This window comes from Pelobates fuscus, chromosome 6 (genome assembly GCF_036172605.1).
Source record: "Pelobates fuscus isolate aPelFus1 chromosome 6, aPelFus1.pri, whole genome shotgun sequence".
Taxonomy (NCBI): domain Eukaryota; kingdom Metazoa; phylum Chordata; class Amphibia; order Anura; family Pelobatidae; genus Pelobates; species Pelobates fuscus.
In genome coordinates, this window is record NC_086322.1 from 306246268 (window position 1) to 306262576 (window position 16309).

The 16309-nt window shown below is 39.5% G+C and overlaps 1 protein-coding gene across 1 annotated transcript; it reads right to left on the reverse strand.

Annotated features, from left to right (window-relative positions):
- Positions 1 to 3511: 3511 nt before the first annotated feature.
- SALL4 (spalt like transcription factor 4) lies at positions 3512 to 11587 on the reverse strand. The gene is made up of 4 exons (XM_063425683.1): positions 11420 to 11587; positions 4999 to 7407; positions 4423 to 4715; positions 3512 to 4013 (listed from the first exon to the last, which is right to left on the reverse strand). Exons 1-4 carry the CDS (start codon positions 11484 to 11486, stop codon positions 3594 to 3596), a joined length of 3189 nt encoding a protein of 1062 aa, XP_063281753.1. The 5' UTR covers positions 11487 to 11587; the 3' UTR covers positions 3512 to 3593.
- Positions 11588 to 16309: the final 4722 nt, after the last annotated feature.

Below are 16309 nucleotides of genomic sequence, written 5' to 3' on the forward strand. Positions count from 1 at the left end.
GTCGAAATTGCCAACTTGGAAGAGTTAACGTGAAGGGACACTATAGTCACCAGAGCTACCACAGCTTACTGTATTTGTTCTGGTGAGTAGAATCAGGGGCGTATTAGCCGTGAGGCAAACAAGGCATTTGCCTTGGGCGGCATTTTCCATGGAGCGGCAAAAAAAGCCGCCCCCAAATGCCCAGGGCAAATGCCTTGTTAGCCTTGCGGCTAACTGACATGCCGTGCGGGCGGGCGGTCTGCTGGGCAGTGCTGGCGGGCGGGCGGGCGGCCGGCCGGCGAGGGAGCACTTCCTCTGAGCTGTCTGCTCAGCTCCCTCGCACGCCGCAGAGTGAGGCTGGGAGCCGGAATATGACGTCATATTCCGGCTCTGCCTCCCAGCCTCACTGTGCGGTGCGCGAGGGAGCTGAGCAGACAGCTCAGAGGAAGTGCTCCCTCGCCAGCCGCCCGCCAGCAGCCACTGGACCACCAGGGAGAGAGGGACCCCCCCCCCCAGCATTCCCAAAGGTAAGGAGGCTGGGGGGGGGGGGGTAAATTTAAAAAAAAAAAAAGTGTTAAATATGTGAGTGTGTGTGTGTATGTCTGTTAGTGTGTCTGTGTATGTCTGTTAGTGTGTGTCTGTATGTCGTGTGTGTGTGTGTGTGAATGTCAGTGTGTCTGTGTATGTCTGTTAGTGTGTCTGTTAGTGTGTGTGTATGTCTGTTAGTGTGTATGTCTGTTAGTGTGTGTGTGTATGTATGTCAGTGCGTGTGAGTGTGTGTGTATCTGCTAGTGAGTGTGAGTGTGTCTGTAAGTGTGTGTGTTTCTGTTAGCGAGTGTGTTTCTGTTAGCTAGTGTATGCGTATCTGTAAGTGAATGTGTGTGTGTGTGTGTATTTAGAAGGCGGGGCGGGGGAAGGGTGGGGGTGGTGCGGGCGGGGGGAAGGGGCGCCTAGGGCAGCACAAAACCAGGATACACCACGGAGTAGAATCATTACCTTCAGGCTTTCCCCCCTCCCCCGAGAAAAAGCAGTGTTTACATTACAGCCTAGGGATAACTTCACTGGCCACTCCTCAGATGGCTGCTAGAGGTGCTTCCTGGGGCAGTGCTGCACAGTGTGACTGACATTCAGTGTCTCCACCTTCTGCATGCAGACACTGAACTTTCCTCATAGAGTTACATTGAATCAATGTATCTCTGTGAGCAGATGCTGATTGGCCAGTGCTGTGTTTGGCTTGTGCTGGCTCTGCCCTTGATCCACTTCCTTGACAAGCTCAGCCAATCCAATGCGAAAGCGTAGTGATTGGCCGAGATGATCACTTCTAATAATGCCAGCCAAGCAGGCAGATTAAAGGCAGAGCCAGCAGAAGCAGACTGGAAGGGCAAGAAACTAGCTGGAACTTTTAGTACTATAGGTTCGGGAATATGTTCGTGTTCCTGTTCCTTTAAGCATGGCTAATTAGTCCTAAAACATTCCACTGGATTGTAAATCCTACACAATCCCTTGTTCCGAGAATAAAATTATTTTGTTACAAGTTAATATGATCTAGTAACTTATGTTCTACATGCACTACAGATAGACCTAGATATCGTGCAGCCCCTACCCGATCCTGCTCTACGGTCACAGGTTGGATTTTAAGATTTTTAATATATCTGTGAGCTAATTTATGCTAGACTGCTAAAACTGTCACCCAGGGAATCTCTCACATTGAGAGATGTAACAGGTCTGTCCCACTGCACTATCGAAGTCTAATCTATTAAACAAAGGACATAGTTTGGGACAGTCGTGGATTAGTTGGAGTTCTAAGACAGAATCCTTTTCATGGAGGGAAGGGACAGGTTTCAATCATATGATTTTTTTTATCTGCTGCCTTATCAATATTCCATCATGCAAAAAGTTAATTATCACATTGGTAAACATGAAGCACTGGATGACAGGTCAATGTTGCCACACAGAGTATGCTTCAAATCACAAGTTCGAAGACAAGAAATGTTAGAGAATAAAAAAAGTCTACTTTGACCAATTTTCCATCTACTACCCATCCCCTAGTAGTGTTGAAATTAATTGAGGAGGGTTACGTGATGTCTGAAATCATTGTAATTCCCTACAATTCTTATACACAGTCGACATCTCTAAACCTTCGTTAATACATTTTAATCCATAAAAAATGTCGGAAAAGGACACGTTTTGGCGATTACATGTAGACGTAAAGGAGGGATGGGGGAAATCGCCCCCAAGATTAATTCTTTCAAATTTAGTTTAATCCAGTCACTCTTCAGTAGTAAGTTTTTCCAGAAGCCATAAAAAAAAAAAAAACACCCCACAGAAACCAACAGTATTTCCGATGAATAATACATTCATGAAGAGACCAAAAGCTAGAGGCCATAATAGGCATATATTACATTCACATCACAGAAACAGGTTACTTCAATGCCGGTCGCATAATACGATTTACAATGTAAACAGGAACTGCGTTCATAGGACACCAGTCCACCAGGAAAGGCACAAAATGGCAAGTTAACACACGTGCAGTCTTTTTGGTAATGTGAGTATTTTGGCTTCCGGGATATCAAAGAACCGAAGAAAAAGAAAAAAGAAAAAAAATACCCCACACATTTTATATTTACAAGGGAATGGTGGTGAAAGAATAAAATAAAATAAAAAATAAAGTTTGTAATACCAAGAGTTCCAGTGCCAAATATTGTACAGTATAAAGATCTTGGGTTAAAATAGTGTAGAGGTAGGTCATGTAAACAGTTCTTCCTGCAACCAAAGTAAATGGTTAAGGTAGATCACAATTTAATACTGCTAGTTTTAAGTTTTTTTTTAAGTTTTTTAAAGCTTGATACATCTCAGTTTTTCTGAATCCCATGTCAAAAAGAACCACCCAACACAGGGTGCGTGTGGAAGGAGGGAGGGTGAGACAGAGCAGTTACAGAAAGAAAGATTCTGCGAGAACGCGTAGGCCTTACATGGTTACTTCCTGGCTGCCAGAAAAAAATAAATCCAGAAATAAATTGGCAGGTCTTCCAAGTAGAGCGTCTTCAGACTAGACTACGGCATTCTCAGCTTCGCATGCAGCGTCGTGTATCAGAAATCAGGTAGCCGGACGGACTTCTAGTCTTGGCTGCCAATAACAAAAAAGTCTTACATTCAAGAAGTCTATGTCTACAAGTTTTATACATATATTTACCCGCATATTTTGTATTAAACACAAGCAGTAAACTGTTCTCACAATTATAAACAGTTTTTTTGTTTTTTTTAATTCAACCTTATTTAGGATTTGTGTCAAAGAGGTAAACATTTTGACCTTTGGAAACCAACTATAGAGTTTAAAGAAAGGTGGCAGATCTGGGTCAGTCTGTCCATCATTTAATGTTATCCAGAAAATGAAAAAAAAAAATACCCAAACCCAAAACAAAAAAAAATGATCGATAACCCTAGACGGCCAGTTGGGGGTGATGCCAGAAAGATAACCATTTGTTAATCTGGCACTAGGGAAGGTTTCTGGTGACGAGCCAGCCGTAGAGAAGGGGAAAAATAAAACCCCACAAATGAAATGTCAAGTGACCATTTAGAAGTTTCCCACCCAAAGTAAGTGTTCCTTGTTTGTTTCAGTTCACAGCTATATTTTCTTCCATAAAGTGAGTAAATTGGTGTTTCGGTGCATTTTCAGTGCCAACCTCCTCCATTCCAGAAAGGATTCTGTTTACACCAGACTGTGAGGCCTCGATAGTAGACACTGTTGCTGTACTCATTGCCCCATTGCTCACAGGAAGTGTGGGTACACCACTTGGAATGCCTCCTGTTTGTATAACAGAGATTTCATTGGTCTTCATGGCCAAGCCATTGGTAAAAGCAGCGGCATATTTATTCCACATAGTTGGGTCCATGCTTACTGAAGAAGGAACAAGATACTTCGGAAGTAGATCCCCCGCTTTGCCGTCACTTGCTAGTGAAGGCAACGTACTATCCATTGATAGTCTTCTTCCTCTCCGAGCAGCATTATTCCACATATGAGTACCAACATGAACCTGTATGAGGGAGGAGAAGAAGATAATAATTAGGAGAATCAATGCATATCGTGAGGAACCAAAAAATAAAAACCCTTGCACTGGTGATAGAACAGAGTCCACCCAAATCAGTGACAAAATAAAAATACATCTATCCTAAAATATATAATTAAAAAAAAATTATATAAATAAATTTACGGTATTTAAAACCTCATTGTGACAGGCCTCCAAATGTAAATAATTTACTTTAAGGAGACTTTCTATATTCACAGCATATAGACCCTATCAACAAACCTGAATGAATAATTCACATTTGGAATAGTTTGGATTCTGAAATGATCAAATTGTGCCAAGAATACAGGTTTAGAATATTTGGACTATACAACACATGAAACACTGGTAAATAAAAATAAAAATATAATCTGCAAACCTTCAGATTTCCTTTGGTGGTGAAAGCTCTTCCACATACTTGACATGCAAAAGGCTTCTCCCCCGTATGGGTCCTTTCGTGAATCTGAAGGGCGGATGCAGAGGAGAAGTGCTTGCCACATGTCTGACAAAGATGCTGCCTTGCTGAGCGCCGTTGAGGAACAAGAAGCGGCATTAGTCCAGGTGCAAGAATTGGTGGTGCTATAAACTGCGCAGTTCCCATAATGCGGTCTGCAGGTCTCTCCATTTTGATAAGTGCTGGTGGTGCACTGACAGGCAGGTTTGCACTCTTGCCTGCAAGGAAATTAAACAAAGAAAGTGGTTAATCTTCTGTGGATGTAAAGAGACAACTTGACAGATAAAAACGCCAAGGTATCATGTACAGCCAAGGCGGTCACACTCCCGCAATAGGACATCGCTCTCCAAAACAAGGGGGGAGGAATGGAAAACCCACACACATATGGTGTGTTGCACAGTGCAGGAGATAATTGTTCTATACTATAGGTTTTAAGATAGATTTACAAATTAACACAGCAGTAAAATATGAAAAAACAAAACAAAAACACATCTCAATTACCAAATTCTCCATTCTGCACCAGGCCTGGTTCTTCTTTAATTTTCCGAGATAAGCCACCATTTGTGAGATCCAAGGCCCCATCATCTGGATCATGCAAGTCATTTTCTGACACTTCTCTATTGGTCATACTGATGTCATCGTTGCCATTGTAAGAAGGGGGAGACTTTGATGGAATGCTGTCATGACTATTCGTGGGTGAAAGTGCCCTAGATTCAGACTCCATAGGACTTTTAGCATTAAGAGTGTCTTGATCTCCAGAGGTTGACGAATCTGTCAGGTCATCACATTCCAGTGAAACGTTATCACTGGATCTTACACTGTTTTGCCAGTGCAAATTCAGAGCTGGTGGCATATTTGTTTGGCTCTCGTCAGGTGCAAGAGGGGTTAACTGGCTGGCTGGCAATTCTGCAGCTGTTTCACTTTGGGGTGAAGAAGGCTTAGACCCCAAGGAAGCATTTGTATTTTCTAAATCTTCCATCTCTTGATCGTCATCAACATTCTCTTCTGCAAATATTTTGCTCAATTCACGGATCTTTTCTTCAAGCATGACTGGGTCAATATCTTCACCAGCACCATCATTTGTGAGGCTGTTTGGGAGACGGCCCTCCATGTGCATCCGTATATGTTGTTGCAAAACTACAGCATTTGTGAATTTCTTCTGACAGATTGGACATGAATGCTGCATCTTCAGAGTGGCATTTGTACGGTGAACATTGTAGTGCGTTTTGAGATTGCTTCTTGTACTAAATGCTCTTCCACAAATCTTGCACGTGTGAGGTCTTTCACCGGTGTGTGTACGGTAATGCATTTTTAGTGAACTAGGGCAGCTCAAGATTCTATGGCATACTGTGCACTCATTGGGATCAGATCCAGATTTATCAATGTTCTCCACCATTTGCTGAAGCTTGCTGGTCTCTGATCCCTGCTCACTTGATCCACTCATAGGTGGGGAATTTAAGCTGTGTTCGGTTCCAGACTCGTGTCCAAAAGCCCCAGATGATACAGATTCTCCTTCACTTCCAGGGGATGGCTTGGACTGCATGTTAGGTGGTATAAGGACAGATGATGGATCTACGAATCCAGTGTTTATCCCAGAGTTGGGAAGTTGTGTCAGGATTGGTTTTATATCTACAAGTACATTCGACTCATCCATTGGTACAGACATGCCATATGGAATTCCGCTTGCTGTAGGCACATTATCCAAGTCCTCAGGCACAGGGTGTGGATTCATTCTTATATGTGGATATTTATCCCGATGTCGTTGGAAGTGAACTTTTAAGTTCCCTTTGGTGGTAAACCGATTCCCACAAATGTTACATTTATAAGGTCGCTCTCCAGTATGAGAACGCAAGTGTATTTGAAGAGCACTATCATTGCCAAACACCTTGCCACAGAACTTACATTTATGTTTGAACAGTTGGTCTTCACCATTGGGTTTGTTCTCAGCTATAGAAATGCTTGGAAACTTCCCTTTGAGTTTCTTCATTTGGTCTGCTGCTGAAAGTGGATTCTGGAAAATAACAGTCCCTGGTGAAAGAGGTAACACAGGGTTTGAAAACCGAGGAACAGCAGCAGGTATTCCCCGAGGAGGCTCAGTTTTCAGAAGCGAGTTGGAGAGAGTGATGGGTACAGTTCCCAGTGGTATAGATAGGTGATTAGGAGGAAGCTTAGCTTGCTTTAGAGACTCCAGGGCAAGATTTTGCGTTCCGGCTTTCTGTCCTAGCAAAGCAACAGCAGCAGAAAGCTGCTGAGATAGGTGTGCACCCAAACTCTTGATTGGCTCAGTGGCCGCAGCGATTGATGGATGCACAGAGTTGGGAGCCATCCTGGCTATCTGAAGGCGAATTTGCTCAGTGAGTTGGATTTGTTGCAGTTGCTGCTGTTGTAAACATACCAATTGCTCAAGAATCATGGAAATGGTATTGGTATTTGTGTTCACACTTGGAACACCATCGGACGTATGTTGATTAACAGCTACTTTAGTGGTATTGATAGTCTGTAAAGTCACGTTAGTGTTGGATACACTGGTTTTTGGCAAGCAGCCATGACCATTAGTCTTCGGAGTAGGTAAAGGGACAGTTTTTAGATTAGTAGAATCCATCTTTACTTCTGGTTTCTCAGTGGAACAAACTGAGCTACTGGTCTTAAAAACCTTTGTGTCTTGACCCTCCAATAGCTCAGAGGAGGCACCTTCAGCAGTTGGTGGGACAAAGGAGTCAGACATCCCTGCTTCACTGTCAGTCACAATAAGAACTCGTGCCTTTTTTTCACACGTCTGTTGATGGGCTGAAAACTCAGAATGGTCAAAGAATTCACCGCAGCATTTCTCACAGACATGAGTTTCTTCTCTCCGACACATTATCACTTTCCCGTCACCATCCACATCGTCATTTGGACTGTTTTGCTGGTCTGTGACAAAAAAAAAGGAAAAAGAAAGTCATAAGTTTATATACAAGACCAAAAAAACACAAAGCAAACATTTTATTTCAGAATGGCATGTTTTTCCAGGAGGTGTACATAGCCCTGGAATGGTTTATTTTTGTAAAAAAAAAAAAAAAAAAAAAAAAAAAAAGAAAAAAAAGAGAAGACACCCAAATATAAAAATAATCCATCCAAATAAATATGAACTCTACAAAATTACTACCGAACCCTTGCTGGCATACTCCCTGCATAAAGATAACCCCTTTCCATGCTATGCCAAGGCTACGTTTTCCTTCTGCTTGATCCGCTGACCTCAAACCTTCTCCCCAGAGACAGACAGACTTTGTTATTCCCCCCAACCTGTCAATCAGACACCGGTCCTGTTACTTCCAGGTTTGTTTAGCTCAGTGGAGATGAACTCAAGAGACAGCAATTGCCCAGAGCACCTGCCTTACATTGAGCTGCATTGGGGAGTCTGATTGGACAGCCACAGAAATTGTGGGCGGGGTTAGAAGGGGAGGGCTTGCAAAGGCTGCAGACAACAGATCTGCATGCACACTTGTTCTCACCAAGTTAGTATTTTCATTTGGGCAGTGGGTGCCCCTTTAAGTAAGGGTGGTTTATTAAAATCTAAATATTCTGCAAGGAAAAACAAAACAATAAAACCCATACACTACTTATATTAATACTGTCACACTTACAGGTATGACACACAGCGGATTTGTCAGGGTGAACCGAAAATGGGACCTTTTAATAAGTAATTATAGCAGGCACCCAGAACCTGCCTAGTTATACCATCTTCCCAACCCATTGAATGTTCTCTCCCAGCATGGAACTGTCTCATAGAGGGAAAGCAGGGTCTGCATGGAATATATATAATTTATAATAAAAAAAAAAAAAATATATACACATAAACAAAAGCAAACCCACACCAAGTCTGAAGAAAGACAAAAGATACAAAGTGACCTTTGGAGGAAACACTCAATGTACCAGTCCCTTTCAGAGTCAGTTTCCTCCAATGACAACGAGGACTATAAAACAGGTCCACGTCACGGCATGGCTGTATTTACGGGATACCCTGCTGCCAAGGTCAATTGTAAGGGCCGAATTGTAAACTTGACATCAGATTACCACCCACAGAAAGCAGGAATAGCCAGAGGTTACACCAACCACTGGCAGGAAGAGTGTCGATTTACGGTCACATTAGAACAGTCTAGATAGGGGGTCTAGGATGAAGCTCGCAGGCCTGTAGGACACTTTGTAGGGGCACTGGATAGAAGCCTATGAGGTGGGATCTCTATTCTATGTATCACTGTGTAGTATATATATATATATATATATATATATATATATATATGTCTGTAAACTAACAAAAAGGACCATTTATCATGGGGTTATGGTCAGTCAGTTTATCGGACAATGCCATCAAAAAGCTTAAAAAAAAAAAAAAAAAAAAAGTCCAGAACTGCCAAAATTGGAGAATCTTAAGTTTCAGTTTATTACAATTTGGAGTTTAGTCATAACTGCGGTGGAATTAAAGTTATTTCTCTGTATAAACCTATAGAACAATTCACGAAAACAAGGTTTTCACATTTGGAACAAAAGTAGTCAGACTGGAAAAAATTTGAGAGAGTTTGCCTGAAATTTGTGACAATTCACACTTTAGTGAATAAATTCCATTTACAATAGGCAGTGCACCACATGCCTTATAGCTCAGAGCTCACACATACTGGGTGTTTGACCATCTGGCCCCAGGGTGGATTAAAGGTCTTCCAGACTCCCTGCTGGGGTGAATTAGGGATTTTAACAGCCCTTCAAAAAAAACTAAAAAAAAACCTGTGGCAGCAGAGTGCACAAAAATAAATCCTTACAAACACATATTTAGCATATTAACTGCAAGGCAGGGAGTGGGGAGGTTATGTCAGCTTGGGGCTGGAGGGGGTATTGAACAAAAATTTAATTGTGAAGGGGCACAAAAAGGTGCTACAAATGACAGAACTGAATCAATATGATAAATGGAAAAATCTAGAGAGATTATATACACACCAATTTCTGTAATAAGGAATTTAAGGATTTCGTTTTTTTTTTTTAGGGGGGCATATATGACCTATCCTGTACAGTTAAAAACAATAATTTACCCTCCCCGTTGTAAAAGGCCAGATGATAAGCAGCATTGTTTGGGGATACCACCTGCGGATTTCCTGACCTCCTGATTGCACAAGGGGGGGCATTATTTTAAAAGGTGGGTCTGAAGCTGAATGTACATGAGATTTGTTTGATTTCATTGTTTAGTTATGCTCATTTCCCCCCACAAATTAAAACCCCATGCTGTTACCCTTTGTGTTGTTAGAGAGTAATTATAAGTATTGTATTATAGCACACCATCCACACACTTCGTAAGGGAGGGGGGTGAACAGTTAAGTTTACAAATGATCATTCAGGCTATTACCTGCACAGCAAGGTCCAAGCTGCAGTGAGCATGACAGGCCAGAAGGTGGCGCGATTGTATAACTTGTAAAAAGTTCTATTTAGAACACTCATGTTGCAATCCAGTGTTTATTTATAAATGATAGAAACGAGTGTATTGTGTATGAACCAATTAAAAAAAAAAAAAAAAAAAAAACAAACCAAACCTGATTTAGTGTTAACTTATTGAACAGGAGGCCAGATACACTAAGAGCAATGGAGAATGGGGTGAGGGTTATTATGTGTCCAGCACCCCCAGGAGCCCAGAGTGGAGGATATCAGAGGGCAGTATTGGGAATTAAATACTTAATTCTCCATTATGGTATAATTCACAGGGGTGGGACCCCGGCAGTGTGCACAGACCTATATGCACCTCCACCCCCATCACACAAAGAGAAAAAAAAAACAGTCATGCATAAAACATGGCATTTATTACCACTGCTGGAGTGAATACAAACTGACCCCAACAGCAAAACAAACTCCGATCTACAGCCCAGATAAAAACGCGTTAAAAAGCAGCCAGATAAACGGCACCAGGTCACTCCCAGGAACCATCTCCCCCTAAATATGATACAATGTTACCGGGTCAGGAAACTTTACCAGAACTCGCAACAATTGTATCAACAATCAGCACATTGTTTACACATAAACTGCATAATATTTATATTCTATCAATAAACATATCCCAGCCCAAGACAGAAATATATCGATAGAAAATGGGTTTTAAGATTAGCAACTGTTGCACAGCGTCTGAAAAGCTTCAATAATGGAGCAGAGGGGAATGCCATCACCTCCAGCCAGCACTAAATAGGAGTATCCGGAGAGGTTACGGAGGGTAGCAGGGTTTGGGGTGCAGCACCTAAATATGGGGTGAATGGGTGCGTTAAAAAATAAAATCCACTCAGTCAGATGCTATGACCCCCCCTCCTACACCCCTAAAATCTCCCACGTAAAACAGGTGTCGGAAGCAGAGATAGTCAAATATCACAGGGACAAGCAAAACAAAAAAATCCCAAAACATTAAACTCAGCGGATCTAGGATTACACGTGCTGACACAGAACAGGAAAATAAAAGTTAACAATAAATACAAATTACATAAATAAATCGCTGATCACCGTTAAATACCGGCTCTCGAAAACTGATAGAAATGCGGAAAATTTAAATAAAATTATAATTTGTGTTAAACACAAGTTAACAAAATAAAAGTTGTTGCTATCGGTGGGATCCAGATCTAACATTAGAGAAACTAGAATGTGATCGATTAATAAATCCATAGAATTAGATCACGGTTAGAGACCCGGAGCCAAGTAAGGGGGACTGTAAGATTTCCTAAAATTAACCCAAACCCGTCTACTGCTCACACATGGGTGGGCAGTGGGATAGGGTCAGGGTCCAAAGTCCCGAAAAGAAAACAAAAATACAATTAAAATTAAATAAATTAATTGTATAAAATTCACCCCAAGTGAGTGTTTCCTGGGGAGCCCCCCCCCCCCAGATGTGCCCCAGGGGTCTGAGCAGGAGAGGGACACTTACCACAGGTCTCCATGAGTTGGCCCTCTGAGTTAAGATGCTGGGGCTTTGCCTGCTTTCTTCTCGACATGATCCAAGCATTAGGACTCAGGAGCCAAAGAGTGTCAATAAAAGCCTCCTCTAGCACAAATTCCAGGAGTCTGCCAATTACCCCCCCTCCAGGGAGCTCTGCGCATGTCACAGTAATTATGATTATCAATAATGCATTGCAATTTATCAAGGGCCCCTGACAGCTGATTGGCCTGGATCCAGAGAAAAACTCACAGATTATTTAAATAAGCCTCTATTGATCTGGAGCTTGGTGGGGGGCAGAGCAGCAAAGGCTGCAGGGAGATGTAGTTCTGGCTGCCTGCTGTCCATGCTTCTGGCTCAATGGAAACAAAACATCAACTTTTTTTTTGCTCAGTAAGTACAGGACCCTCCCCCCACACCAGCAACAGAAATGCAGCTTTTTGTATTCCAAGTAAACACAATGGGGATGGGTCTGTTTGCAAGTGAAAAGAAAAAAAATCTGAAATACAATAGAAAAATCTCTCAAATCTAAAACAACAAGCAGACACATTATTTAATATTACTGTACTGACCCCTCTTCAAAAACAAGACTTGTTTCCAAATTGAGATAGTTATATACCTGTAACTATGTGAGTGCATTGTATCAATATACAAAATTAAAATAAATAAATAGATATAACTATGTGAGTGCATTGTATCAATGTAAAAATAAATAAATAAATAAATAGATATAACTATGTGAGTGCATTGTATCAATATACAAAATTAAAATAAATAAATAGATATCACTATGTGAGTGCATTGTATCAATGTAAAAATAAATAAATAAATAAATAGATATAACTATGTGAGTGCATTGTATCAATATACAAAATTAAAATAAATAAATAGATATAACTATGTGAGTGCATTGTATCAATATACAAAATAAAATAAATAAATAGATATAACTATGTGAGTGCATTGTATCAATGTAAAAAGTTAAAATAAATATATATAACTATGTGAGTACATTGTATCAATGTAGAAATATATATATATTCTGTGACACTGTTTAAAAATAAAATATTGATCCATGTATGTATATACAAGCAGCCACAAACAGTTATTGATATAGAAATATATTTACTGTGACACTGTTTATATAACTGTAAGTGTGTGCTTGTATATAGATACATGGATCAATATATATATGTATTTATTCAGATAATCTTTCTGAGCCAAACAGGAATATATTTTAATATTATAGTATAAATGTTTAGTAAATATAAGGCTAAATTGTTACTATATTGTAACCTGTTGTATTTTAGGGTGTGTATAATAACATCTATTATAATAATAGCTTAATATTCCCCCTGTGCCATTCAATGTTATGAAATAAAAGTTGCCAGAAGTAACTCATTGTGTTAAGATGTGAAACACGGAGCAAACATTAATTATGTTAATTCAGTGAATGAGACTGGGGGTAGGGGGGCTAAATAAGGCATTTACATCGAACAAAAGTCAAAATATGCTAAATATTTCTCTATAATTAAGTCACATGTTAAATAGGGAATCTACATTTTTTTTATTTGCAACAGAAAATAAATTTCAATTCAATGTGATTTTGAAATCACTGAGAATTTCAATTTTGCAGGATAAGTGGAGGATGGGGGAATTTTGGAATTTGAAAATGCTGTGACGTCATTACCATAAGAACAGACAGGGAATAAACAGGTAATAACTGAGCCAGCCAGGATGAATGAAATTCTATCCTCTATCTCTGACATCCTTATATGGACTCAAAGATAGTTATAATGTGTCTGTCTGTGTGCTGGTATTGGGGAGAGTATAATATAGATAGAGATAGATAGTTATAATGTGTCTGTCTGTGTGCTGGTATTGGGGAGAGTATAATATAGATAGAGATAGATAGTTATAATGTGTCTGTCTGTATGCTGGTATTGGGGAGAGTATAATATAGATAGAGATAGATAGTTATAATGTGTCTGTCTGTGTGCTGGTATTGGGGAGAGTATAATATAGATAGAGATAGATAGTTATAATGTGTCTGTCTGTGTGCTGGTATTGGGGAGAGTATAATATAGATAGAGATAGATAGTTATAATGTGTCTGTCTGTGTGCTGGTATTGGGGAGAGTATAATATAGATAGAGATAGATAGTTATAATGTGTCTGTCTGTGAGCTGGTATTGGGGAGAGTATAATATAGATAGAGATAGATAGTTATAATGTGTCTGTCTGTGTGCTGGTATTGGGGAGAGTATAATATAGATAGAGATAGATAGTTATAATGTGTCTGTCTGTGTGCTGGTATTGGGGAGAGTATAATATAGATAGAGATAGATAGTTATAATGTGTCTGTCTGTATGCTGGTATTGGGGAGAGTATAATATAGATAGAGATAGATAGTTATAATGTGTCTGTCTGTATGCTGGTATTGGGGAGAGTATTATATAGATAGAGATAGATAGTTATAATGTGTCTCTCTGTGTGCTGGTGTTGGGTATAGTATAATATAGATAGAGATAGATAGTTATAATGTGTCTGTCTGTGTGCTGGTATTGGGGAGAGTATAATATAGATAGAGATAGATAGTTATAATGTGTCTGTCTGTGTGCTGGTATTGGGGAGAGTATAATATAGATAGAGATAGATAGTTATAATGTGTCTGTCTGTGAGCTGGTATTGGGGAGAGTATAATATAGATAGAGATAGATAGTTATAATGTGTCTGTCTGTATGCTGGTATTGGGGAGAGAATAATATAGATAGAGATAGATAGTTATAATGTGTCTCTCTGTGTGCTGGTGTTGGGTATAGTATAATATAGATAGAGATAGATAGTTATAATGTGTCTGTCTGTGTGCTGGTATTGGGGAGAGTATAATATAGATAGAGATAGATAGTTATAATGTGTCTGTCTGTGAGCTGGTATTGGGGAGAGTATAATATAGATAGAGATAGATAGTTATAATGTGTCTGTCTGTATGCTGGTATTGGGGAGAGAATAATATAGATAGAGATAGATAGTTATAATGTGTCTCTCTGTGTGCTGGTATTGGGTAGAGTATAATATAGATAGAGATAGATAGTTATAATGTGTCTGTCTGTGTGCTGGTATTGGGGAGAGTATAATATAGATAGAGATAGATAGTTATAATGTGTCTGTCTGTGTGCTGGTATTGGGGAGAGTATAATATAGATAGAGATAGATAGTTATAATGTGTCTGTCTGTGTACTGGTATTGGGGAGAGTATAATATAGATAGAGATAGATAGTTATAATGTGTCTGTCTGTGTGCTGGTATTGGGGAGAGTATAATATAGATAGAGATAGATAGTTATAATGTGTCTGTCTGTGTGCTGGTATTGGGGAGGGTATAATATAGATAGAGATAGATAGTTATAATGTGTCTGTCTGTGTGCTGGTATTGGGGAGAGTATAATATAGATAGAGATAGATAGTTATAATGTGTCTGTCTGTGAGCTGGTATTGGGGAGAGTATAATATAGATAGAGATAGATAGTTATAATGTGTCTGTCTGTGTGCTGGTATTGGGGAGAGTATAATATAGATAGAGATAGATAGTTATAATGTGTCTGTCTGTGTGCTGGTATTGGGGAGAGTATAATATAGATAGAGATAGATAGTTATAATGTGTCTGTCTGTGTGCTGGTATTGGGGAGAGTATAATATAGATAGAGATAGATAGTTATAATGTGTCTGTCTGTGAGCTGGTATTGGGGAGAGTATAATATAGATAGAGATAGATAGTTATAATGTGTCTGTATGTGTGCTGGTATTGGGGAGAGTATAATATAGATAGAGATAGATAGTTATAATGTGTCTGTCTGTGTGCTGGTATTGGGGAGAGTATAATATAGATAGAGATAGATAGTTATAATGTGTCTGTCTGTGTGCTGGTATTGGGGAGGGTATAATATAGATAGAGATAGATAGTTATAATGTGTCTGTCTGTGTGCTGGTATTGGGCAGAGTATAATATAGATAGAGATAGATAGTTATAATGTGTCTGTCTGTATGCTGGTATTGGGGAGAGTATAATATAGATAGAGATAGATAGTTATAATGTGTCTCTCTGTGTGCTGGTGTTGGGTAGAGTATAATATAGATAGATATAGATAGTTATAATGTGTCTGTCTGTGTGCTGGTATTGGGGAGAGTATAATATAGATAGAGATAGATAGTTATAATGTGTCTGTCTGTGTGCTGGTATTGGGGAGAGTATAATATAGATAGAGATAGATAGTTATAATGTGTCTGTCTGTGTGCTGGTATTGGGGAGAGTATAATATAGATAGAGATAGATAGTTATAATGTGTCTGTCTGTGAGCTGGTATTGGGGAGAGTATAATATAGATAGAGATAGATAGTTATAATGTGTCTGTCTGTATGCTGGTATTGGGGAGAGTATAATATAGATAGAGATAGATAGTTATAATGTGTCTCTCTGTGTGCTGGTGTTGGGTAGAGTATAATATAGATAGAGATAGATAGTTATAATGTGTCTGTCTGTGTGCTGGTATTGGGGAGAGTATAATATAGATAGAGATAGATAGTTATAATGTGTCTGTCTGTGTGCTGGTATTGGGGAGAGTATAATATAGATAGAGATAGATAGTTATAATGTGTCTGTCTGTGTGCTGGTATTGGGGAGAGTATAATATAGATAGAGATAGATAGTTATAATGTGTCTGTCTGTGTGCTGGTATTGGGGAGAGTATAATATAGATAGAGATAGATAGTTATAATGTGTCTGTCTGTGTGCTGGTATTGGGGAGAGTATAATATAGATAGAGATAGATAGTTATAATGTGTCTGTCTGTGTGCTGGTATTGGGGAGAGTATGATATAGATAG